The 23,676-nt window shown below is 36.3% G+C and overlaps 3 protein-coding genes across 13 annotated transcripts in view; all 3 read left to right on the top strand.

Moving 5' to 3' along the window:
- The first annotated feature begins 1,007 nt into the window (after nucleotides 1–1,007).
- LOC120415346 (pickpocket protein 28-like) lies at nucleotides 1,008–3,668 on the top strand. The gene is made up of 3 exons (XM_039576835.2): nucleotides 1,008–2,017; nucleotides 2,099–3,088; nucleotides 3,144–3,668. Exons 1-3 carry the CDS (start codon nucleotides 1,644–1,646, stop codon nucleotides 3,517–3,519), a joined length of 1,740 nt encoding a protein of 579 aa, XP_039432769.1. The 5' UTR covers nucleotides 1,008–1,643; the 3' UTR covers nucleotides 3,520–3,668.
- A 1,144-nt stretch (nucleotides 3,669–4,812) lies between these two features.
- On the top strand, nucleotides 4,813–7,619 carry LOC120415345 (pickpocket protein 28-like). The gene is made up of 3 exons (XM_039576834.2): nucleotides 4,813–5,819; nucleotides 5,900–6,865; nucleotides 6,921–7,619. Exons 1-3 carry the CDS (start codon nucleotides 5,446–5,448, stop codon nucleotides 7,300–7,302), a joined length of 1,722 nt encoding a protein of 573 aa, XP_039432768.1. The 5' UTR covers nucleotides 4,813–5,445; the 3' UTR covers nucleotides 7,303–7,619.
- A 5,325-nt stretch (nucleotides 7,620–12,944) lies between these two features.
- Nucleotides 12,945–23,676, top strand: part of LOC120415418 (whirlin) — a 242,413-nt gene continuing 231,681 nt past the window's right edge. For all 11 annotated transcript variants that reach the window (XM_052709136.1, XM_052709135.1, XM_052709134.1 and 8 more), the window contains exon 1: nucleotides 12,945–13,761. The gene's annotated coding sequence lies outside the window, so the exon portion shown is untranslated. The remainder of the gene's footprint in view (nucleotides 13,762–23,676) is intronic.

Raw genomic sequence — 23,676 nt, 5'->3', positions numbered from 1 at the left:
GCCAGGGCGCTTTTATAGCGCACTTGCCACATGTCGGGTGGTGGAGGGCCACGCCTTGTCATCCAATTGAGCCAGATAACCGCGGTCGGATGGGGGAGCTTAACGGTTATCAGTATTTGAAGACTCTAAAGCCATTTCGATGCAGACGGATCCAAGCGGTTGAATCATGTTGACTTTATTGATTTTTTTTTTCTGTGTTGATTACAGGTTTATAAGGAAGTGTTTGATTTGTTATTGATTTAATGGGATGTTTGAATTTTCGAATCTTTGAATCTTTGAATCTTTGAATCTTTGAATCTTTGAATCTTTGAATCTTTGAATCTTTGAATCTTTGAATCTTTGAATCTTTGAATCTTTGAATCTTTGAATCTTTGAATCTTTGAATCTTTGAATCTTTGAATCTTTGAATCTTTGAATCTTTGAATCTTTGAATCTTTGAATCTTTGAATCTTTGAATCTTTGAATCTTTGAATCTTTGAATCTTTGAATCTTTGAATCTTTGAATCTTTGAATCTTTGAATCTTTGAATCTTTGAATCTTTGAATCTTTGAATCTTTGAATCTTTGAATCTTTGAATCTTTGAATCTTTGAATCTTTGAATCTTTGAATCTTTGAATCTTTGAATCTTTGAATCTTTGAATCTTTGAATCTTTGAATCTTTGAATCTTTGAATCTTTGAATCTTTGAATCTTTGAATCTTTGAATCTTTGAATCTTTGAATCTTTGAATCTTTGAATCTTTGAATCTTTGAATCTTTGAATCTTTGAATCTTTGAATCTTTGAATCTTTGAATCTTTGAATCTTTGAATCTTTGAATCTTTGAATCTTTGAATCTTTGAATCTTTGAATCTTTGAATCTTTGAATCTTTGAATCTTTGAATCTTTGAATCTTTGAATCTTTGAATCTTTGAATCTTTGAATCTTTGAATCTTTGAATCTTTGAATTTTTGAATCTTTGAATCTTCGAATCTTCGAATCTTTGAATCTTTGAATCTTTGAATCTTTTAACCATTTAATCCTAGCGATGACAAAATACTTAAAAATAGGTCAATTTTACAATTGATGACTATTTCTCACCCCCCCTTATCTACCATCTGACAATATTCGCTGTCTGGTGAACCAACCCGGATCCAAATACTTGACTTATCAACAATCACCACCGCGACTTTTGAATGAAATCTCATCACACCCTATTTTTTGCACACAAGTGGTGCTGGTATTAACCGTAAATTAAATTGTTTCCTATTGCAATCCCCACGCTTATTTCAAAGAACTTGCGATAGCACGCTTTGGCACGTACTTTAATATCGCGATATGACTAATGTTTCGAATGAAGTTAACATCGATGCTCGTGTCAGTGCAAACCCCGTTGATAAGCACTATCGGGTTGGTTACTTTAAGCAAATGCATTTGCAAATTGCTTTTTTTTACAATTTATGACCTATGTTGCAGATGCAACCTTAAGGCTGCGAGAAGTTCAAGGTTTCAAGGTTGCCTAGCCATAACTTGGTCATCAAGCTTCATCAATTAGAGGTTGATTAGGTTAAAAGTAGACTGCATAATGCATAGGGCTTAAACGTATTGGACAGCAGTCGTTGACGAGCTATCTTCCGGGAGTCATTCTTAGCAGAACCTCCTTAAGAATGGAGTCCAAGCTAACATATCTGTTCCGTACGCTGAAGCTGCTAACTTTGGAATTTGGAGCGATGACTTCGATTCACGGCGTTGGCTACATCACCTCCAGCCAGCGGACGCTGTTCGAGAAGTTTCTTTGGGTGTTGGTGTTTGGGCTATCGCTCACCGGATGTAGTTGGCTTATTCGGGATGCGTATCGCAGGTGGGACCAGAATCCGGTGATTATAAGTTTTGACGAGAAGACCAAGCCCATTTGGAGCTTTCCGTACCCGGCGGTGACGATCTGCCCGGAGACCAAGTTCCAGATGGCGATCATGAACTACACGGAGGAGTTTTTAAAGTTTGAACGTGATCCTAGCGGGTATAAACCCGATTTGGAGTGGTGAGTTGTTTCAGATCACTCATTTTGTATAGAAGTAGTTTTTATCACCTAATCGAGAATTCTCTATGATATTTCTTCAAGCCGTGAATCTTTCTTCTCCGCCCTGCACATCTGCAATCAGAATCAACTTATCAAAATAGCCAACTTGTTGAGACAATATAATGGCTCGGTAGAGACAAACTGCCAGCAAACTTTACAGAACATTTCGCTGCCCAAGGAATCCATCTTTGAATCGGTTACGCTTCAGAACGTCCAAGTAAACTATTCGGAATATTTCAAAGAAATGCTCACCGAGGATGGAATCTGCTACACCTTCAACTTTGCCGGTGATTTGTTCCGGGAGGGTGTTTTTCCGAAAGTTGCCACACCAAATGATGCTCTTTCTAAGGACATGATTTGGAGTCCCGAAAAAGGATACCGTGAAATTACTCCTCCGGATGGTGGACCGCTGAGAGCTCCCGGTACTGGTTTGAACAATGGCCTGTCAGTTGATCTTCAATTGGAAGTTTCTAATTTTGATTACCTGTGCAAGGGTCCAATCCAAGGATTCAAAGTTCAGGTCAACACTCCAACCGAATATCCAGTAATGTCGAAGCGGTTTATAAGAGTACCGCTGGACGAGGAAGTGGTAGCCCTGATCAAACCACAGTTCGTCGGAACCAGCTGGAAGTTACACGACTACGAACCTGCCCGGAGAAACTGCTACTTTGAGCATGAACGACCCCTGCGGTACTTCCGGATCTACTCCCAGGACAACTGCGAACTGGAGTGCCTCTCCAACTATACGCTGTCGCTGTGCGGTTGCGTCAAGTTCAGCATGCCCCGGATAGGAGCGAAGACTCGGGTTTGCAACGCCAGCAGTCTGCCGTGTGCGGTCAACGCCGAGAAGACCATTTCGACCGCGTTGAATGCTAGTGAAGGACGGACGGCATTTTCCGACACGGTGTTCCAGACGCGGTGCAACTGTCTGCCCGGATGTACCGTGTTAAAGTACGACGCCATCCTAACCCAGGGACGACTGCTGTGGAGACCCTATCAACTGGCCGCTGAAGGAAGCAATTCGTCTAAAAAGTAACTTGTTTGTTATAGAACCCTAAACGAGTTTACAGAATTGCTTTCTTTGTAGTATTCACAAGGTGCGCTTCTCACTGTATTTCAAGGACTCGCAGTACATCTCGATCACGCGGAACGAAATGTACGGTTTGACGGATTTTGTGGCCAATTGCGGGGGACTCCTGGGACTGTTTATGGGCGTAAGTCTGCTCAGTCTGGTAGAACTAATTTACTTTTGTACGCTTCGTCCGTACGTGTTGTGTCACTATCGAGACGAAAAGGGACAGATCAAGGGGTTTCAGAGAAATCGAAAGAGGGTCACTCGGCAGAAGGTAATCATGGTGGAAACGCTCGACGCGGGTATCCGAAGAAGACGCATAGTGGCGGTGAGACATCAGATTGGGTTTCGTAGGCGGTTGAGGAAGATCAAGAAACAGAGTAAGGTTTAAGCATTTGAATCATTACAAATGGGTCTTTTCATGCCAAGTGTATTGCAGTTTTAGTGAATTGATCAGTTTGTCGATTATCTAGAAGGCCTGGAAAATTTGACAGCTGCAGAGTAAAACAAAAACAGAATCAGGTCTGTTTGTATTCTTGAAAAAACAACAGTCCATCGTTACCATAGCAACGTAAAAAACACATATTGACGTGATCGTGTTTTTTTTTGCACCAGCACTTGTTCCGAGAAAACCGCGTTTTCATGTTTGACCTTGAATAAACAAAACTTAGAGCACGCAATGTAAACAATAACAAATCAGTTTCGTTTAGCTGACAGTTCTCTCGCATTGATGCGAAATTTGGTTGAATGTGGTTGCCGCAGTCCCGAGGTACAATTTAAACTGTGTAAAGTAGTCGGGCATGGACGTGTGACAAAACACTCTCGACTAAAATGCCCTTAGATTAGTTGCCGGGTGTGTCAAGATTACAAGATCAGGTCGGAACTACTTTCGTATGAAATGTGTCAACATTGCACGGAGTTTGTTGAATATCGCAGGATCAAATTAAACTTTGCTGATCTGTGAATGTTAAAAGATGAGACAAAAGCTGCCTCAAAATGGAGTTCTTAACTTAATTTGACCCAAATTCGTCGTGGGACAAGATAGCATGATTACGACGATATTCAAAATTGACTTGATCTTTTAGGTTTGATCACAATGCGTCGTTTTAGAGTGTTGTGATGCTTTTACATGTCATGGATGTGTCATAATTTAATCAAATGTGTTTCAGTTGCTCATACAAAGCTTAGTTAGGTGAAAAATGTGTGTTCTTGAATGTAATAAAAGCTGTGGAGTTGATTTAGCGTGTTTCATTACTGTGAATTTTTTGAAAAAAAATTAAATACATATTTTCAATCAAGTACACAAATCGACAATTTCAGTAAAGAAAATCATCAAAATTAATTGATTAATATTATGCCGATTGACAAATTAGTCTTTAAATTAAGATGTGAAGGATCGGAATTTCGATTATGCTACATAGAAGGCATTGTTTCGATTCACAGTAAAATAAACCAATATCCGGTTTGCAATGAAACATAACTGATAATCAGAAGAGATACACCAGTCACGGTTGTTGGTTGTAGGTATTTATCTCTAGATTTTTCACTTAAACCGCACTTAAACCGGCGTAAACCTGACTGAAGAATCACAAGACTCCATCTATTTTTTTCTTTTATAATTTCGGGATATTTGTAAGAGTTTTTGAAAAGGTCCTATAAGTTATGGATTTCTCTTTGTTTATTTGATCTTTTTAAATAAAATTCAGATGTGCTCCAAACCCATTAAGCTGAGAAAATGATAATTTGGTTAATAAGGAAAAAATTTTTTAAAGAAAAATATTTATAAAAATTGCCATCACCATCATGACTTTTGCGTAATTGTTCATCAAAACTATGTCAAAGTGTGTCTCATTTGTCATAAGCAGTGATATTAATCGTAAATTAAATTGTCTCCTCGTGCAATTCCTTCGCTTATATCAAAGTACTCGCGATAACACGGTTTAGCACGTACTTTAATATCGCGATATGGCTAATGTTTCTGTGGAGAAAAATAAATAAAATTCAATGCTCGTGCAGGAACCATCACTACAGTGTTCTGATAAGCACTATCTGGTTGGTTACTTTCAACAAGTGCAACTGAAAAGTGCGATTTTTTATTTATGGCCAATGTTGCAGGTGCAGACTAAAGAGCCTTATGAAGTTCAAGGTTTCAAGGTTGACTAACGATAACTATGTCATAAAGTTCTATCGATTAGGTGTTGATTAGGCTCAAACTAATCTACATAATGCACCTGACTTTAGCTTATTGAATAGTAGTCTTAATCGACTAGTCGTTGATGAACCAACTTTCGAAGCTTCCTTTAGTTAGTTCCGCACAATGAAGTCCAAGTTAACATATCTGTTCCGTACGCTGAAGCTGCTAACTTTGGAGTTTGGAGCGATGACTTCGATTCACGGCGTTGGCTACATCACCTCCAGCCAGCGGACACTGTTCGAAAAGCTTCTTTGGGTGTTGGTGTTTGGGCTGTCACTCACCGGATGTAGTTGGCTTATCCGGGATGCGTATCGCCGGTGGGATCAGAATCCTGTGATTATAAGTTTTGACGAGAAGACCAAGCCCATTTGGAGCTTTCCGTACCCGGCGGTGACGATCTGTCCGGAGACCAAGTTTCAGATGGCGATCATGAACTACACGGAGGAGTTTTTAAAGTTTGAACGTGATCCTGACGGGTATGTGCCGGATGAAAAACGGTGAGTTTGATGGAGGTTGCTGAATCTTGCTTTTTTCAAAGATTGAATAGTTAGAATAACTTTACACTTTTTTTTCCAAGCCGCGAATCCTTCTTCTCCGCTCTGCACATCTGCAACCAGCATCAACTTAGCAAGACGGTATCTCAGTTACGACAGTACAATCACACTGTGGATCGGAACTGTCTTGAAACCTTACGGTGGATGTCCCTGTCGATAAGTTCAATGTTCGAAACGTTTACCATTCAAAACAGTCAGGTCTACTACTGGGAGTATTTCAAAGAAATCCTCACCGAAGACGGCATCTGTTACACGTTCAACTTTGCCTGGGACCTGTTCCGACCCGGAGTACATCCGGAAGTGCAAGTCAGTGATCGGATGATGTGGAGTCCGGAGAAGGGATACCTAGAAGATACCTTTTCGGTAGTGGAACCGTTACGTGCTCCAGGAACCGGAATGAGCAATGGATTGACGGTAGACCTAGTGTTGGACGTCAGAAACTTCGACTACTTGTGCAAAGGTCCGATACAGGGCTTCAAGGTTCAGATCCACACTCCAACCGAGTACCCGCTGATGTCCAAGAGGTTCATCCGAGTTCCGCTGGACCAAGAAGTGACCGCTCTGGTCAAACCACAGTTTGTCGGAACGAGCTGGAAGCTAAAAGACTACGAACCTTCTCGAAGAAACTGTTACTTTGAGCACGAACGACCCCTCCGGTACTTCCGGATCTACTCCCAAGACAACTGCGAGCTGGAGTGCCTCTCCAATTTCACCCTGGCCAGGTGTGGATGTGTCCGGTTCAGCATGCCACGGATCGTGTCGGAGACCAAAATCTGTAACGCCAGCAGCCTACCTTGCGTGGTTGATGCCGAGAGGACACTTTCAACGGCACTGAACAGCACCATTAAAAGGACAGCATTCACCTTTCAGACCAGGTGCAGCTGTCTGCCCGGATGTACCGTGCTAAGGTACGACGTCATGCTGACCCAGGGTCCGCTGCTGTGGAGGCCACATCGGCGAGCTGCCGGGAGAAATGGTTCTTACAGAGAGTAGGTATTAGTCAAATTAAAATAAAATCTTAAATTAATTAAAAACATCTCGTAGCGTTCACAAGGTGCGCTTCTCGCTGTACTTCAAGGACTCGCAGTACATCTCGATCACACGGAACGAAATGTACGGTTTGACGGATTTTGTGGCCAACTGTGGAGGACTCCTGGGACTGTTCATGGGCGTAAGTTTGCTCAGTCTGGTAGAATTGCTTTACTTTTGCACGCTGCGTCCGTACGTGCTGTGCCACTATCGGGACGAGATGGGACAGATCGAGACGTCTCGGAGAAACCGGAAGAGGATGGCCCTGAATCGGCGCAAGGTGATTATGGTGGAAACGCTGGATGCGGTCATCAGAAGGAGACGCATGGTGGAGATGGGACGTTTGATTGGGTTTCGACGGCGGTTGAGGAAGATCAAGGTGCAGGATTTGGAGTAGGATTTGAGCGTGCTAAAATATGGACTTTTTCAGTGTTTTAAGTGTTAAATGTCTGAATAACTCACATGAGAACTAACAAAACAAAAAAATCATCAATATTTGCAATTGAAAAGGAATGTTCATGTTTAAAAAAAATATTTTCTTTAAAGGTTTATTTGAATCTATAGCTGTCTAAGAAAAAAAACCTTTTTGTAATAGACGGACAAAAATGTATTATAAAACTTTGACCTTATAGCGAAAGTTAATACACATTTGGAATTTATTGATTGATAGTACATGTCAAAGTCAATGCTCTCAAAAAGAACAAATAATTTGTGTGAGTGAATGTGTGTGTGTGTTTTTTTTAAATAAAGTTCTCGAGTTATAAAGTGGCACATTTTTCAAAAAATCATAACTTCGCGTAATTTTAACCAATTTTAGGTGTTTTGGGCGCAAACGAAAAGGTAGTTAGTTAGTTTAAAATTATTTAGTTAGCTATTAGTTTAAAGTTTCACCTTATATTTGAAAAGGTCCTTTGTAAACTTTAAATTCTGTTTTGAGGGTCTCGGGACAAAAGAGCTTATGTCTGAACATAATTTTTATCGGATTCCTCGGAAAATTTAACACAAAATGTTAAAAAATGGTTAAGTAACATTTTACATAACATAACCAAAAAAGCACGGCGCGTCGAAAACCCCAGTTTATATTTTCAAAAAATTCAAAAAAATATATTCAAAGTGAATAATTATCAGGCTTTCTCAGCGATTACCAAATTTAAACTTTCTTCTTCTTGACTCTTCAGCCCAACGAATAACATAATTTTAATAACATCGTTTTTTTTAGTTTTTGCCGTTTCGGCTTGTACTTTCAAAAAAAAGCGAAAAAAATATAAATATTTATATTACAAGCTATATTTTCCAGATTTGAATCATTTCTGTAAGTTCATTTTGCACTGGTCCATTTGTTTTCACATTGAAAAATATTTTTTACGGATTTAGGTAAAGAATGTCAATTTTTAAATTTGGACCAATTTCTGGGACTTTTTCAAAACATTGTAATTTTTGGCATGAGTATTCAGCATTGATAATTGTAGTTGTTGAGAGCTGATAATTTGATATTACAACACTGCTTGCCAGATTTGAATGAAAAAGGTTTTTTGAAAGTCATTTTATACCGGTCCATTTGTTTTCAATCAAAAACATAAACTTTGGAAAATGTTTTCATCGGCTTAAGCCAGAAATATCAACATTAAAATTTAGATCAAAATGTTTGTATGCATAACTATTGAAAAGTGATCAATACTGCAGAAGGTTATTTTCCATCTCTTAAAAAATCTTAAGATATCTTTAAACTTAAGACGATGCAATTTATTAAAATAAATGTTAAGACTCTTTCGATTGCAAATTGTATGTCGCATCTTAAAAATATTTTTTTTTTATTTTTGTTCTAATAATTCAGTTCAGACTGAATCTTCCGAAGGCCATGGAAAAATGTTACTACCGAAAATTTAATCTTTGGATAACGAATCATGGAATAGGCAATCAGTCTTTCAAATTCATCTCTAGTGAGGTCAGAGATCTCGAATTTAAATTTGAAATTAATTTGTAGTTGATTCTGCACAAATTTCTGGAATTCCATTTTTCTCATTTTTTGTATGTTTGAAACACGTAATACAGTAAAATTACAATTTTTTTTTAAATAAAATTAGGAATTTCCACAATGTCAAATATTGTTCTTTCTCGATTCGTTTTGTAAATCAGATGTTGTAAATTATTTAGATTGCAAACAATGACATTTGTAATGTTTCTTCCTGCTTTTTGAAACAATTACAAGAAGTGGAAGAAATTTCATGAGCATTTGAAATCAATATACAGTCATGCCTCGGTTTTGCACGCCTCGGTTTTGCACTGCCCCGGTTTTGCACCGTTCAGCTGCCTCGGTTAAGCACGACCTAGTGCTTAACTGAAGCACAGAGCTTATGGGTTTTTGGCTATATGGGAGACATTGGCTTTAATCGTACGAAAAATTATGCAAACATCAAAAAATTATAGTGTTTTGGAATCGGGATGATGTCAGCTATCCATTAAAATTATTATTCCATGAAAATTTTCACAAAAATACGTATTTTTCCTGTATTACGAAAATGCATTTTTTTTTTCTCTAAAGAAACATTTTTTGAAATTACTCCAAATTTTCACAAAACTACGTTTTTTCAAATAAAATACTCAAAATTTCCGTTTTTACAATGTGGGTATCAAACGATCGGGATTTTTTCAAACATTTCGAATGAAATAACAACAATTTCTGAATATACTAAAAAAATTCATAAAACTACGTATTTCCGAAAAAATAATCAAAATTTCCGTTTTTACAATGTGGGTATCAAACGATCGGGATATTTTCATACATTTCGAATGCAATAACAACATGTTATGAAAATTCTTACAATTTCCACAAAACTACGTATTTTTGAAAAACTTTTCAAAATTTCGGTTTTTACACTGTTAGTATCAAACAAACGGGATTTTTTCATACATTTCGAATGTAATAACAATATTTTTTGAAAATACTCAAAATTTTCACAAAAAATTGTATTTTTGTAAAACTTTTCAAAATTTCAGTTTTTACAATATGGGTATCAGAAAATCAAATCATTTTTTTCAAAAATACGTAGTTTTGTGAAAATTTTGAATATTTTATTTTTTTTTATAACTTTCGAAATGTATGAATAAATCCCGATCGTTTGATACCCACATTGTAAAAACGGAAATTTTGAGTATTTTTTCGAAAATACGTAGTTTTGTGAAAATTTTGAGTATTTTCAAAAAATATTGTTATTACACTCAAAATATATGACAAAATCCCGATCGTTTGACACCCACATTGTAAAAACGGAAATTTTGAGTATTTTTTTTTTTCAAAAATACGTAGTTTTGTGAAAATTTTGAGTATTTTCAGAAATTGTTGTTATTACATTCGAAATGTTTGAAAAAATCCCGATCGTTTGATACCCACATTGTAAAAACGGAAATTTTGAGTATTTTATTCGAAAAAACGTAGATTTGTGAAAATTTTGAGTATTTTCAGAAATTGTTGTTATTACATTCGAAATGTATGAAAAAATCCCGATCGTTTGATACCCATATTGTAAAAAATAAAATTTGGGGTATTTTTTTTTAAAGACGTAGTTTTGTGGAAATTTGGAGTATTTTCAAAAAATGTTGTTATTACATCCAAAATGTATGAAAAAAACCTGATCATTTGGTACCCATATTGCAATAATAATATATTTTTGTTTTTTTTTTGAGAAAAAAAATGCATTTTCGAAATGCAGGAAAAATACTTATTTTTGTAAAAACTTTCATGAAATAATAATTTTAATGGATAGCTGTCATCATCCCGATTCCAAAACACTGTAATTTTTGCCTTCCTCGCCTCAATGAGGAAAGGCTATAAAATCACTCGAAAAATGAACTTCTTTATTGGACCTCCTAGACCCACCTTCACGTATACCTATTGACTCAGAATCAAATTCTGAACAAATGTCTGTGCGTGTGTCTGGATGTGAGTCCGTGCATCAAAAAATATGCACTCGATTGTCTCCGGACTGGCTGAACCGATTTAGACTGTTTTGGTCTCATTCGATCCGTCTTGGGGTCCCACAAGACCCTAGTTAATATTATGAAGTTTAGAAAAGTACTTCAAAAGTTATGCTAAAAAAACGGTTTTAGCTAAACTTCGGAAGATTGTAAAAAGGGTGGTTTATGTAAGAAACCCCGTCATGCTATATAACGTCATGATTCGAATTCCCGGACGCTTCGAAACCCGGACACTTCATCTTGTTTTATCAATTATTTGGGTATAAGTTCGCATTATGAATGTCAAAACTATGTTATTTGATGAATTCCAACATCAACTTTCATTTAAAGTTTGTTTGAACGCTGTAGTTAGTGCCAAAACAATTGAATACAATAAAATTATAAGTTTACCAAAAATGCGAAACATTTCACTTGAAATATTTCATAGGCGTTCGAAGCACCGGGAAGGCAAAGCAGAAATTTATGGTTTCGATTTCCTTAAATTTTAGCAAATTTGTAATATAAACTTTTTGTTTGTTGTTAACAGCTTATTTGAGACCTAAAGAATGCCATTCACTAACATTTCAGTCCAAATTTGTGCGATACATAAATAAAATCGAGTGTCCGGAATTCGAAGCAAAAGTGTCCGGATTTCGAATCAGCTTTTATCAGTGTCCGGGATTTGAAGCACAACAAGTCATTTTAATTTTCAAATTCTGATGAAAAATTGTTAGAAAATACATATTTTGCATGCATTTTCTTGAAACTGACTGTTTATACTACATCCCGATGATGTTTCTACATTTTCAACTTATTTCATGATTTTTTGCCAGCTATAACAAAAATGATATGCTACTAAGTGTTCGGATTTCGAATCATGACGTTATTGTTAGAAAGGTATATGAAAGACATTTCCAACGCGTCCAAAAGATTAAAGATCTGACAACCCCATCAAAAGTTATGAGCACTTAAGTGTTATTTATACACTTTTTTGAGGCCGGATCTCAAATATTTTGATGAAAAAGTTGTCCGGATCTATTATGCGACACATCGTTGGATAGGCAATCAAAAGACCTTTTCAACGAGCCCAAAAGATTGAAGATCTGGCAACCCTATCAAAAGTTATAAGTACTTAAGTGTTTTCAATACACTTTTTTGAGGCCTGATCTCTGATATTTTGATAAAAATAAGTCTTAAGTCACTTTATGACTGTGAGGAAGGCACGAACCACCTAAAGGTGGATTAAGTAATTTTTTTATGTTTGCATGATTTTTTGTACGATTAAAGCCAATGTCTCCCATATAGCCAAAAACCCATAAGCTCTGTGCCTCGGTTATGCACGCCTCGGTTTTGCATCCCCCATATGCGGTGCTAAACCGAGGCATGACTGTATGATACATATCCAGCATATCCAGAAAATATCTGAAAGAAGAATTTCAAAAACCATTAACATAAAATAATTATTCAATGTTTATCACAATTTATTAAATGTTGCAACTAGCAATACAAATTTCCAACGCCATCCTGAACAGCCCCTCGTCGGAAAACTTCCCCTCTCTGGAAAATCCTTCGCTTTTTTCCATTTTCCTAACGTTGGCACTCTTGCTCAGAACCTTCAAAAAGCCCTCCCGTCAACTCGATCCTTCAAAACTCCTCCACTCCCCTCCCGCCCCTTCTATGTCATGGTTTTCCTCCCCCCTCGGAGAGCAAAACACCATCCAAAAACAATAACAAACTCGTAAAAGCTGGCGTTTTTCCCAAAGACACGTTTTGACAGCTCTCCCGCAAGTTTACTCTTCTTTCTCTCTCTTTCGAGAGAGAGAGAGAGTTCCGCTCCGAGAGAATTTTCCCTCCCCGAGCTGGAAAAGCCTTATCCTTCGTCAGCCATCATGCAAATGTTCGCTCACAGTTTGAGGTGAATGGTTCAAGCGGAAAGACACCCAGGCTCCTGGTGAAGCTCGGCGGAAAATTGGATTTTCCCCAATAAAAAAGGAAAACTTTTCCCAGCCCTTTTGAGCGGATTTTTGGCACGAATTTAAGGCGTTTAAGTGTGGCATTCCAGCGTGGAAAAGTGTGGCAAAAAAGATGTGATCGCAGCCTCGGAAAATGGATTCCACCGTGAAAAAGGGCCAGTTACACCTGGCACTGGCTGTGTGTAGTGGATTCCGCGACTTGAGGCAGCCTTCGGGTGAAAAGTGTCAAGGACCGCTCCCTTGAATTTTCCTCCAAGTCGCGTGCAGGGGGCACACGTTTTTCGCGAGCGTTTGTGAGTGTGTGCTTGATTGTGCAAACGGGGGAAAAAAAGTCTAGCGAAAATCGCGAAAAATCGGAAGTAATTGTGCGCGAAAGGAAACGAGGTTAATTTAATTAAAGTAAAAAGTAGGGGGAGGAGAGGGAAACAGAGAAAAAAAATCGACACCAAGAAGTGAGAAAAGCTGCCGCAAGGAAAACGCAACGACGTTGGAAAAGTGGCAGGAAAAAGTCGCACAGGAAAAAAAAAAGAAAGGTGGCAATTTGGCCGTTTTCCCTCACTCACTCTCTCTCGCGCTCCGGCCACCCGCTCACTTTCTCTCTCTGGCGCGCGAAGGTGAAAAGTCCTCGACGGGAAGATTTATTCCAATCATTGTCGCGAAAAGCGAAAAAAAAAAAGCGCGTCGAGAATCCTCGACCAGGTCAACAGAGGCTTACGAGTGGAGTGGTGAAGCACCTGACCTGAGAGATCAAACGAAGGAAGGAAAATTCTGCGGTCTAGCACCGATTGGCACGCGGCTTTCGTGTTGAGGATCGAGTTTTTTTGAGTGGCGTGAGGAGGAGTGCTACTGAAGACGACGACGTAGTGGTCATTTATCAAAAGTACTAAGTAGAGGAGAGCTGAACGACGACGTCGAGAAACGAGGAAAAGGTGAGGTTTTCCACTTGGATCAAGGGAAAATGAGGATTATTATTTGCGTTTCGTTGATGGATGGGAGAGTGAGGGGCTAGTTTCGCTAAGCTGCTGATGAAAGGAACGAGGAAAACGTGTGGAAAATTTATGCAATATGCGATGTTTAGTGACGGAGAAGGAAACTGGTTTGTGGGAATAGTTTGCATAATAAAACCATACGAAAAATCTTATGAGGTATTCCGTCTGTAGAAAATTTAGTTGGAATTGAATTATCGATCAATTCTTAAATCGATGAAAATTTATGGAAAACGTACAAGTAATTTGTTGCCATATTTTGAAAAAAAAAAATTGTCAGCTTTGGCCTCATAATTGGGCAAATCTCCACCAATTCACACGCAATCGGAAAAAGTTGCCCTAACCTCTCATTGATTTGCGTGAATCTTTGTTCTAAGGGGTAATTTTGATCTCAGATCACGAATCCGATGTCCATTTTTCGATATCTAATGACTGAGGGGCGGTACGATCCCTTCTATTTTTGAACATGCGAAAAAAGACATTTGAAATTTTTTGAAAGAAACGTACTTTTGGAGTCAACTTTAGTCTCATATTTAACTAGTGTCGCTAAATTTCAGTCTCAAAATACGTTAGCAAGAATTGATGTATCAGACTATGTTGAAAGCAGTTTTTCTGTCACTTCAAAGCTAATGATTCTATTTTATGATAACAATCTAACAAATAAGCAAAAAATTACAAAATGACAAGATATCTAATATCTAAAATATAATAATTAAGGGTTGAGTTTTCGAGAACAAAATTTGCGAAAAATCCTCTTGTACATAGGAAGAAATAAGCTTTTTGAACATATTTGGGCTCCAGAGATTGTATTTATCAATACAAATTAAATTAACTTTTTTTTTATTTTGACGTTTTCTTTTACCTGTTTAAGAGGATCCTTTCATTATAATGATAGCGATATAATGAAGCGAAGATAGTTTTTGAAAATATTAGAAATTGTTGGACCACCCTAATATCGTTTTAACCAAAAGATGTAGAATTTCATTTCTAACAAATGCTTCTTAGACACCGAAGCTCGAAAATGCATCCCTGAAGCGGAAATAAATTATTCCTGCTAAATTTGCGTTTCCGACCACTGTGCATTACTTGGAAAATATCCTAAAACTTCATACCCCTTCCTTGAGTAATTCGTCCAAGTATGAGTATTTTTTTATATTTTATTTATTTGGCTGAATTGTGCGTTATCATTAGTTTTAATACATTTAATACATAGTTTTAATAAGAAGATTCAGGAAGATTCAGAATCATTGTTAATTTTTTTTGCATGCAAATTGGATTGCACAAAATGTTTATTTTGAAAAATCATATATTTGGATATGTTATAGATCAGTGTTTCTCAACCGGTGAGGAAATCTTGGAAAGGCGTTTGATGTTAATCACAATTATATTGGGCAGTTCTTGAAAACATCAAAAAAAATTATTAAATAATTTTCTGGATTTTTTTTATTTTGTTCAACAGTGAATATTTTCGATCATTTCTATGAGTTCTGTGTTTGTACTTTCTTTCAAACTTAGGCTGCTCTTAAAAAACTTTTCAACTATTTTTTGTAAGTTTTTATTTTTTACATACATAAAAAGGTTAAAAAACATCTAATCAGCAGCTATTTTTTATGTTTCATGTTCAAACATCGTTAAATTTGCTTTTATAAATACAGCACATCCACATATTCATATGTTTAGAATATATTTGCTGATGAATATATTTTTTGTTTAAAACAGATATTGAATCCTAATTTATTGTTTTTGTGCATTGTTCCCAATTAAATAAGTTCAAAATGAGAGCTGTTCTTACAAATTAGCCTACAGGGAATGGACCGAAAAAGGTTGAGAATCACTGTTTTAGATAACAAACAATGCCATCTTATGAGCAAGAGCACAAGTTAAAAGTTCATTTGGCAGTGTTGCCAATTTTTCGATGAATCATGTTTTTTTCAAAACCGTGGAAAAAAGTTCAAAAGATTTCCCGATCTCTCGAATAGAAATATTTTTGAAATTTGCAGATCAACCCAAACATTTTAAATCGCCCAAAAACTTTTTTTTACCTTTTTATTTGTTTATGCTGATTTCAAAATTCCGGAAATATTTTTTCTCGATATTTCTCGAGTCTGAGATTTTAAAAAAGTGTCCAATACGTACAACTTTGCCTAAGACACCAAATCGATCAATAAATCCTTTCTCAAAATACACATTTAAACAGCTGCCAAAATTGTATAGAACATGTATGGATGAACTAATGATGCAAAATGTCTTCTTTTTACATATTTCACTGGATCCGCTTTGAAAAAGGAAAATAAACAAAAAATTGTCAAATCTTACTTCTTGGACGGATTCACATACATTTCGAAAGATGACTATTCAACACAATTTGGGCTATGTATTGTGTGATTTATATGATTTTTGGGAGATTATTTTTTGTTACAACAATTACTGATGTTCATGACAATTATGGAACTTACCGAAACGAAATTAGGCTGGGCAATTATCTACGAAATCGTCCGATTTCGACATTTTTTTTGTATTTTATTTGGCTCAAACTTTGTGGGGGCCTTCTCTTTCACCAAAGAAGCCATATTGTGTCATTGGTTCAGTCATACAAATACTCCATATTCGAAAATCTGTAACTTTGGAGTTTTTTTTATTGATTTGGTGTCTTTGGCAAAGCTGTAGGTATTGATTAGGACAATTCAGAAAAATAGGTACACGGAAAAAAATTGGTAATTTTAAATTTTTTTTCAAATATTTTCAGGAATGGCCAATCATGGACACTATTTAAAAAAGTGAAAAAATCAGATTTTTTCGGACAAAATTTAACTTTGAATGGCTGTATTTTGATAACAGTGCACTAAATCAAAAAAGTGGTAAAGCACTTTTGGATTGAATAATTTGATTTCACATAATAAAATGAGTTAAATAAATTTTGAGTACAAGATTTTTTTTCAAAAATCAAATAAAAAAAACTCGTAACTTGTCGGCAAATCTTTGGTCCTGATTCTGAATGGCTTAAAAAATCCGGGATTTTGTCCCCTAAACCATATAAAAAAAATCAAGAGTAAAAAAATACGAATTTTGGTAAATTGAATTTCTGTAAAACATATGTTAATTTATTTTTTCCGGATAGTCCTCATCATGCAAAAAAGAGGCAAAAAAAGAGCGAGCTGCTCAAAGACCCGGTGCACTAAAAAGTGCGAACGAACCATGGCTCACAAAAAAAAAGAACCGCAGTTCTTTTTTAAACTACGGTGTTTTGATAGAACCGTTCCGAGTTGGAATAATTTTTAAACTTGTTATGAAATATAATTGCTTCTAAAAATAAATCCCGAAATAGCATTGCTGTTAAACACCACTTATAAGTGTTCAAACTCATTTTCAGTTTTCTGATTTTCTTTGAAATTCCAAGAGTAAATTATTTTCTAAACAAAATGAAAAAACTTTTCATTGTACAACTGATCGTACATTAAAGTATTACCCGAATACAAATTTATGCATTTAAAATTACTTAACTTGAAAAATATTTCCAAAATCAAAATATTAGCTCTTGCCCGATTAAATTTTAGCGTTTATAGACTTTATTGATTAAATTAAAATGTAGAAAAGAGTTCGCAGAATATTATCAACAAATAAAATGTCAGCATTAGTTCAATTTTGGCAAACATAAACACAATTTAAGTTTGGATGCCGTTTAATTATTTGAACGTTTAGGTTCGAGTAGAAATCTTGCCATAGAGACCGCGAAGACCTATGGTTTTCAAGGACATCTTCTTGGTTTTAGATTTTGTTTTTGAAAATGATTTATAAAAGTCCAATGTGAAATAATTTTAAAAATCACACTATTCTTAAAAATAACCATTTTATCAATTTTTAAAGAAAGAGCCGTTCAAAAGAGCCATGCTTTTTAATGAGCGAATGAAAATGAGCAGCTCTTAAAAAAGAGCGGTTTTGCCCACCTCTAATGGAGACTATTATTGGTAAACCAATGACACAACATTATTTCTTTGGTCACAGGGAAGGCTCTCACAAAGTTTGAACCAAATAAAAAAAATATATGCAAAATCTATTTTCGGGCATGGTGGAGAATTCCTCAGTTGACATTATAGCTGTCGGCCACTATTGCTAGTACAAATTACTAGAGTCTTTCTTTTATCTACAAGAACTTCGTCACTCCTCAGTGTGCGGGGCTCCTCAGTGTGCGAGAGTATAGCACGAATTGAAGGCGCCAAATATCCATATTGACACTTAGAATTTTAGGGTGCCCACCGTGGGATTCAAACAGGAACTTATCTCCATTCCTAATATTGGATATTATTTGACGAAAAGCATCCAAGAAATCAATTTTGATTATTTATGGATGTTAATCAATACAAATAATCCCATAATCTGAATTGATGATGTAATTTGTCATCTTCTGTTTGCAATATATAACCCATCAAGATGCTAATCACTTTCTTTCCAAGGCGGCAATAGACCTAGTCCTCGACTGTATCATTCCATTTCTGTATTTATTCGTCTACTTATTCCGTGTGTCTCTTGCTAAAGATAGTATCATTGCATCGACCGGCTCCCCACAACTTCATCTCCAGAGAGGCCCCCCAAACCTTTCAGAAAGATATTTCATCCCATTACGTTATCATTCCTCAAAGACGTCATCAATATTCCATACGCAGAGGGTTTCTTCACAGACTTGTGTGGAAGCTAGGGTGGTTCATGGAAAGTTTACAAATTAAAAATTATTCAGATGAAAAAGTTGTTTGTTTTTTTGTTGAATGTGTTAAACGTAATCAAAATAAATAAGTCAAATTAGAAATAAACCACCCCCTCCGAAGACCACATATTCAGCTGACGAAGAAAAAACTCCTTCACCAACAGCAGACGACGGAAGCACCATCAAGACGCCAGTAGCCAGTTTGTGGGTTCACTTCCTGGCATGTCCTCGCTTCTCTGGTATTGTGTGTGTGTCAGTTTGGAATGATAAAGCTCTTTTCTTGGCTCATTTTCCGGTTGCGTCGGCCGCACGCCCTCCCACACACCCACACTCACACACACCCATGTGAGTCAAACTAATGTCCATTTCGGTGCCTGTGTTTGCGCACTTGAACGACTGCTATTGATTTGTCTGGGCTCCAAGACTGTACCCACTCTTCTCTCCAAGGACGACTACCCAGTGAAGTTGCCATTTTCATCTCTTAATAAGTTTATTTCCAGACCAGAAAAAAAATAAAATAAACGACATTGAACCACTTTTTCCCCGGTTGCCTTGGGGCGGTGAAATCCATGTCATAACATTGGCGAAAAGCAAATACACACACACACAGGCACACTGCTTGCTTCCCTTTCCTCCATTTTTGTATAAGTATGTTGTACAAAACCTCGAAGTTGTCAATATCTAGAAGACCGGTTCTTGTATTGTGCAATAACAAACACCGGGGCGGCCTCCCCAGCAGTGGGGAGAAATTGAAAAACCAAGAAAGCAACCGGCCCGAGAACACAATCAAAGAGAATGTACAAGAATGTAAAGGAAATTGTATCGATATTTTTCCACCCGCTACTCGCCCCAAGCCTTGCTCCATCGTGAAAAGGAGTCAGCGAACGAGAGGGAAGGGTATGGAAAACTGTTGAAAACGGGAAGTTTTTCTGAGTAAAGTTGTGTGTCGCTGAATGTAGAGACTTGTTCCTGATTGAGAATTGTGTCTGAAAATGAGAAAATTGACTTTGGTGGCGAATCGTTGCAAAAGTAACAAAAACGTTACAAGACTTTTTGAAAATAGAAGTTTATGCAACAAGTTGCAAAAAGAGGATTTTTTCAGCACGAGTCGTACATTTATTCAACGAGGTTCACCGAGTTGGATAAATACGACGAGTGCTGAAAAAATCCTCTTTTTGCAACGAGTTCCATACAACATTTTTTGCAATTTCAAAAAACACCCATTGATTGAAATTTTAAGTCGAATTTTCATGTATTTTGTCAATAAATCGTTTAAATAAAAAAAAAAATCAAATTGACAGGAAAAGTAAGTAGTTTCACGACGGAATTGCAAAAAATAATGTTTTGCAATTCCGTCGTGAAACTACTTACTTTTCCTGTCATGCTTGAACGATGAAAAAGCCTACTTTTCTGAACCAAAAACACCAGAATCGAATAGTAAGACTTTTCAAAATAAATGCTGAAAAGTTGTACTTTTCAGCACTGAAATGGATGCTGAAAAGTTGATCTTTCAAAAAGTAATTCTTTTCAACATTATTTTGTTTTAAACGGTTAATAGATAAAATACATGAACATTTGACTTCTAATTCCACTCAAAGGTTGTTTTTCGGAACTGCAAAAAATGTTGTATGGAAATCGTTGCAAAAGTTGATTTTTTCAGCACTTGTCATATTTATCCAACTCGGTGAACCTCGTTGGATAAATGTATGACTCGTGCTGAAAAAAAATTCTTTTGCAACTTGTTGCATAAACTACTATTTAGCAACTCAGAAGAAATGACTAGTCAAACTGAAAAGGTTTGAATTTTAGTTAATTATTGAGTAATTAAACAGAAGGCAAATTTTTTTTTCAAAAACCTGAACATCTTGATGAAAATGGAAGTCTGAACAACTTAAAACAATCTTAATTGCATTTTTCTGCATTGCAACGGCCTGACTGTCGACAGGAAAGTTATTGATAAAGTTGGCAACAGTTCAAGATACAAATTGTAGTAACCTTTTGACAAAAATATTGATTGCATAAAACAAGAATTCAAATTGATATAATTTTGTAGAATTTTCATTAGCTGATCCCGAGCAGACGGAAATAACTTGGGAATAATATTTTTTGATATTTCAAAATACTAGGCCAATAACATTTTCTGTTATTTATAGGGGGAGAGGGGGTAATATGCACCCCCGGGGCAAAATGCACCCCCTGCTTTTCTCGGTATTTGGAAGAATTTTCCGGGGAAAAATCATAGAAATTGGAAGCTTTACATTGCTAAACCATGCTGGAAAAATTTGAGCATCGCAGTATAAAAACAGCTCAAGTTATTTGCAAAACTTTAAAATGTTGTGTTTTCATCTAATTTTCTTTGCACTTTCATTATGATTTTTGGACAATATTAAAAGCAGTTATTGATATTGTAAGTGTTGAGGTAAATAGTTTTTGCCATAATCTTCATTATTCTGTAGATAGATGAGTCCAAAAACATCAAAAAATGCATTTTTAATGAAATTTTCTGCAAAAAGCGTGGTCGGGGCAAAATGCACCGCTATGAAGCTCCTTAGTAAAAACAGCGGTGTCATCTAGTGGTGACTAGTGAAAACTGATTTTACCCGGTGCATTTTGCCCCATGTTGTGGTGCATTTTGCCCCGTTGTTGTAGTGCATTTTGCCCCAATGTTGCGGTGCATATTGCCCCGCATGGTTGTTTTAAATGAATCAAAAATGTTTTTAGAAATTTGATATTTTCGAACAATTTTGAGGTTTTTTAAGACTTTTTTCACATGGATGACGAAGAATAATAGTTGTTTTAAAACATCAAACAAAATTCTTCCACAGTAATGCTGTAATGGTTGAGAAATCACAGTTTTCCCTTAGGGGGTGCATATTACCCCCTCTCCCCCTAACAAGATTTGTTATTCGTCGTTATGATTTTTTTGTTATTGGATTGTTATTGTGATAACAGACAAATAACATTTTTAGTTATTCTTCGAACAAATCTTTGTTATTATTTTTTGTTATTTTAACAACTAATCCGATCATCCCAATAACAGTTGGAGTTATTCTCCCATAACAAAAAATGTTATTCCAAAGTTGTTTTGGATTCCAACCAATATCAGACCAATAACAAATTTTGTTATGATAACTTAAACTGTTATTAAACCCTGTGTGTGTGTGTGTGCAACCAACCAAACGGAGCCACGCGGCCACTTCTTACAAATTGAGTTGTTTCCATGTATTTTTAGATCTACATTCTATACATGCAAATAACTCGCATAGGCATTTGGAAAGTGTTAGCTCTGTCGAGCTTCGGTGACCCATTTCTACGCAGGCTAGCCGTGCGCGAGGTACCTCAGCTTGACCGACAAGCCCCGCCCTAAAGAACGTTTGCATCAATCGGATTCAAACGTTATTCAGAACTTCCGGATCCTTGCCAAATGGACAAAAACCAAGCGCGTATTTAGTTGGTAGTAACAGTATTCCTAATTCCAGTAAAAGCTCACTAAGCCGTGATGGCGCAGTGGTTAGCATTTTTGCTTACCAATCCATAGAACGGGGGATCGAACCCCGCCTCGAGCGACTTTGATTTTTAGTTCATATTACGTATTTCAAGTATTTTTAAGTCTTAAACTTTTTCGTTGGGAGTAGATGGGCATGGAACCCAGGACCATTCGCTTACAAAGCGAACACCGTTACCAGTCAGTCACGGCCACTCCCATATTTTTGTCCGTTCCGTTCTGTGAAAATTAAACGAAGATCCAAAAAGGAAAGAGCTCACCGGGATAGGACGAAACATAGAGACAAATCCAAATCTTTGACTCGAACATCTCGACCACCATTCAGCATCAATCGCTCCCGACAGCACCGAAATTTCCACCAGCAGCTACAAAATGTTCTGCTTCTAGCTAGGGCAAGCTCACCCTCGAAGGTCCCTGACATCGGTTTTGCTTGCCCAAAATAACTGCCACTGAATTTCCAGTTTACGAATCACACTTCCCTTTGACCTCCAATTTGAAATTCCGTCGCTCAGCACTCGAAATCCGATTCTGAACCTCCCGGGCAATCAAATTATTAAACCTCAAAAACTATAATAATTGAAATAAGAAACGAAAAAAACGCGGAGCAAAAATTCAAAAAAACTTAAACTGTTATTAAACCCTTATGCAAAAATGGATTTTTTCAAGAAGATTCCATAACACTTTTTGTTATTTTAACAAAATTTGTTATTGAAATGGCATGAATTTTGTTATTACCGTTTTTTTTGTTGAATTTTTAAGGTTTTCAAATGGGAGATTTAAGTACCGTAAACCGGGGTGACTTTGATTGGATTTCAATTTGTTTTTGGAATATTTTCCAACAGGTAAGGTTTTTCTCAAGATCATTATTTTTAAAACATGTACTGGGGTAGGCCACACAAAGTCCAATAGTGTTCAGAAAAATAATTACGTTCAAAAATCTTAGTTTATATTCCGGGGTGACTTTGATAGTCATAGTTTTTATTGTTAAAATCATATTTAAGATGTTCAAACTATATTTGTACGTTAAATTTACCATCACTAAAGTAGCTGATAAAGTTTTTAAGAAAAAAAATCAATGTTTATATTTAGTCAACTTAGTTTATAATTTTTTAACAAAATACATTTAAATTTCAGGTAAAATTGTTAAAAAGTCAGAATTTTGCCTGAAATTTGTTACAACTTGTATTGTTTATAAAATTATCGATTTATGTTTCATTTTATATTGAATTTGAAGCACGAATCACAAGTTTTAACATTTTACATGAAATTTGTTCAACTGAAATTGCTTATAAACTTGAAGATTGTTTTAACTTGTGTTTCAAAAACACATATTATTTCGTATTTACAAACTTATTTAACTTTCTCCTAGTGGAAAATTATCCAAGGAATCCGAAAATGCATTCCGTTTTCCGATTCAAAATCATGTTCATTGAGAAAATCATGACACTTTGAGAAGTTTAAAATAATGACTTTCATCAACATTTTCTTAACTATAGTTAACTAACTTTTTGAACTTTTCAAAATTTTATGAAAAGTTCTTCTTGAGGTACTTTGAACACTTCTCTACCACAGTCAGTATGATTCTAAACCATTCCGTAAGTATTTTAATTGTACTGTTCATTTTGCGGAAAAATCGCGAACTTATCAAAGTTTT

The sequence above is a fragment of the Culex pipiens genome, chromosome 2 (assembly GCF_016801865.2).
Source record: "Culex pipiens pallens isolate TS chromosome 2, TS_CPP_V2, whole genome shotgun sequence".
NCBI lineage: Eukaryota > Metazoa > Arthropoda > Insecta > Diptera > Culicidae > Culex > Culex pipiens.
The sequence above is the reverse complement of the archived record's forward strand: the minus strand, read 5'-3'. Positions and strand labels throughout refer to the sequence as shown.

What these genes read in the sequence shown, in the direction of transcription:
- LOC120415346 (XM_039576835.2), top strand. Translation starts at nt 1,644, where the DNA reads ATGGAGTCCAAGCTAACATATCTGTTCCGTACGCTGAAGCTGCTAACT. An exon ending in TATAAACCCGATTTGGAGTG is followed by an intron (nt 2,018 to 2,098) that starts GTGAGTTGTTTC and finishes TATTTCTTCAAG; the next exon opens with CCGTGAATCTTTCTTCTCCG. An exon ending in GGAAGCAATTCGTCTAAAAA is followed by an intron (nt 3,089 to 3,143) that starts GTAACTTGTTTG and finishes CTTTCTTTGTAG; the next exon opens with TATTCACAAGGTGCGCTTCT.
- LOC120415345 (XM_039576834.2), top strand. Translation starts at nt 5,446, where the DNA reads ATGAAGTCCAAGTTAACATATCTGTTCCGTACGCTGAAGCTGCTAACT. An exon ending in TATGTGCCGGATGAAAAACG is followed by an intron (nt 5,820 to 5,899) that starts GTGAGTTTGATG and finishes TTTTTTTCCAAG; the next exon opens with CCGCGAATCCTTCTTCTCCG. An exon ending in AGAAATGGTTCTTACAGAGA is followed by an intron (nt 6,866 to 6,920) that starts GTAGGTATTAGT and finishes AACATCTCGTAG; the next exon opens with CGTTCACAAGGTGCGCTTCT.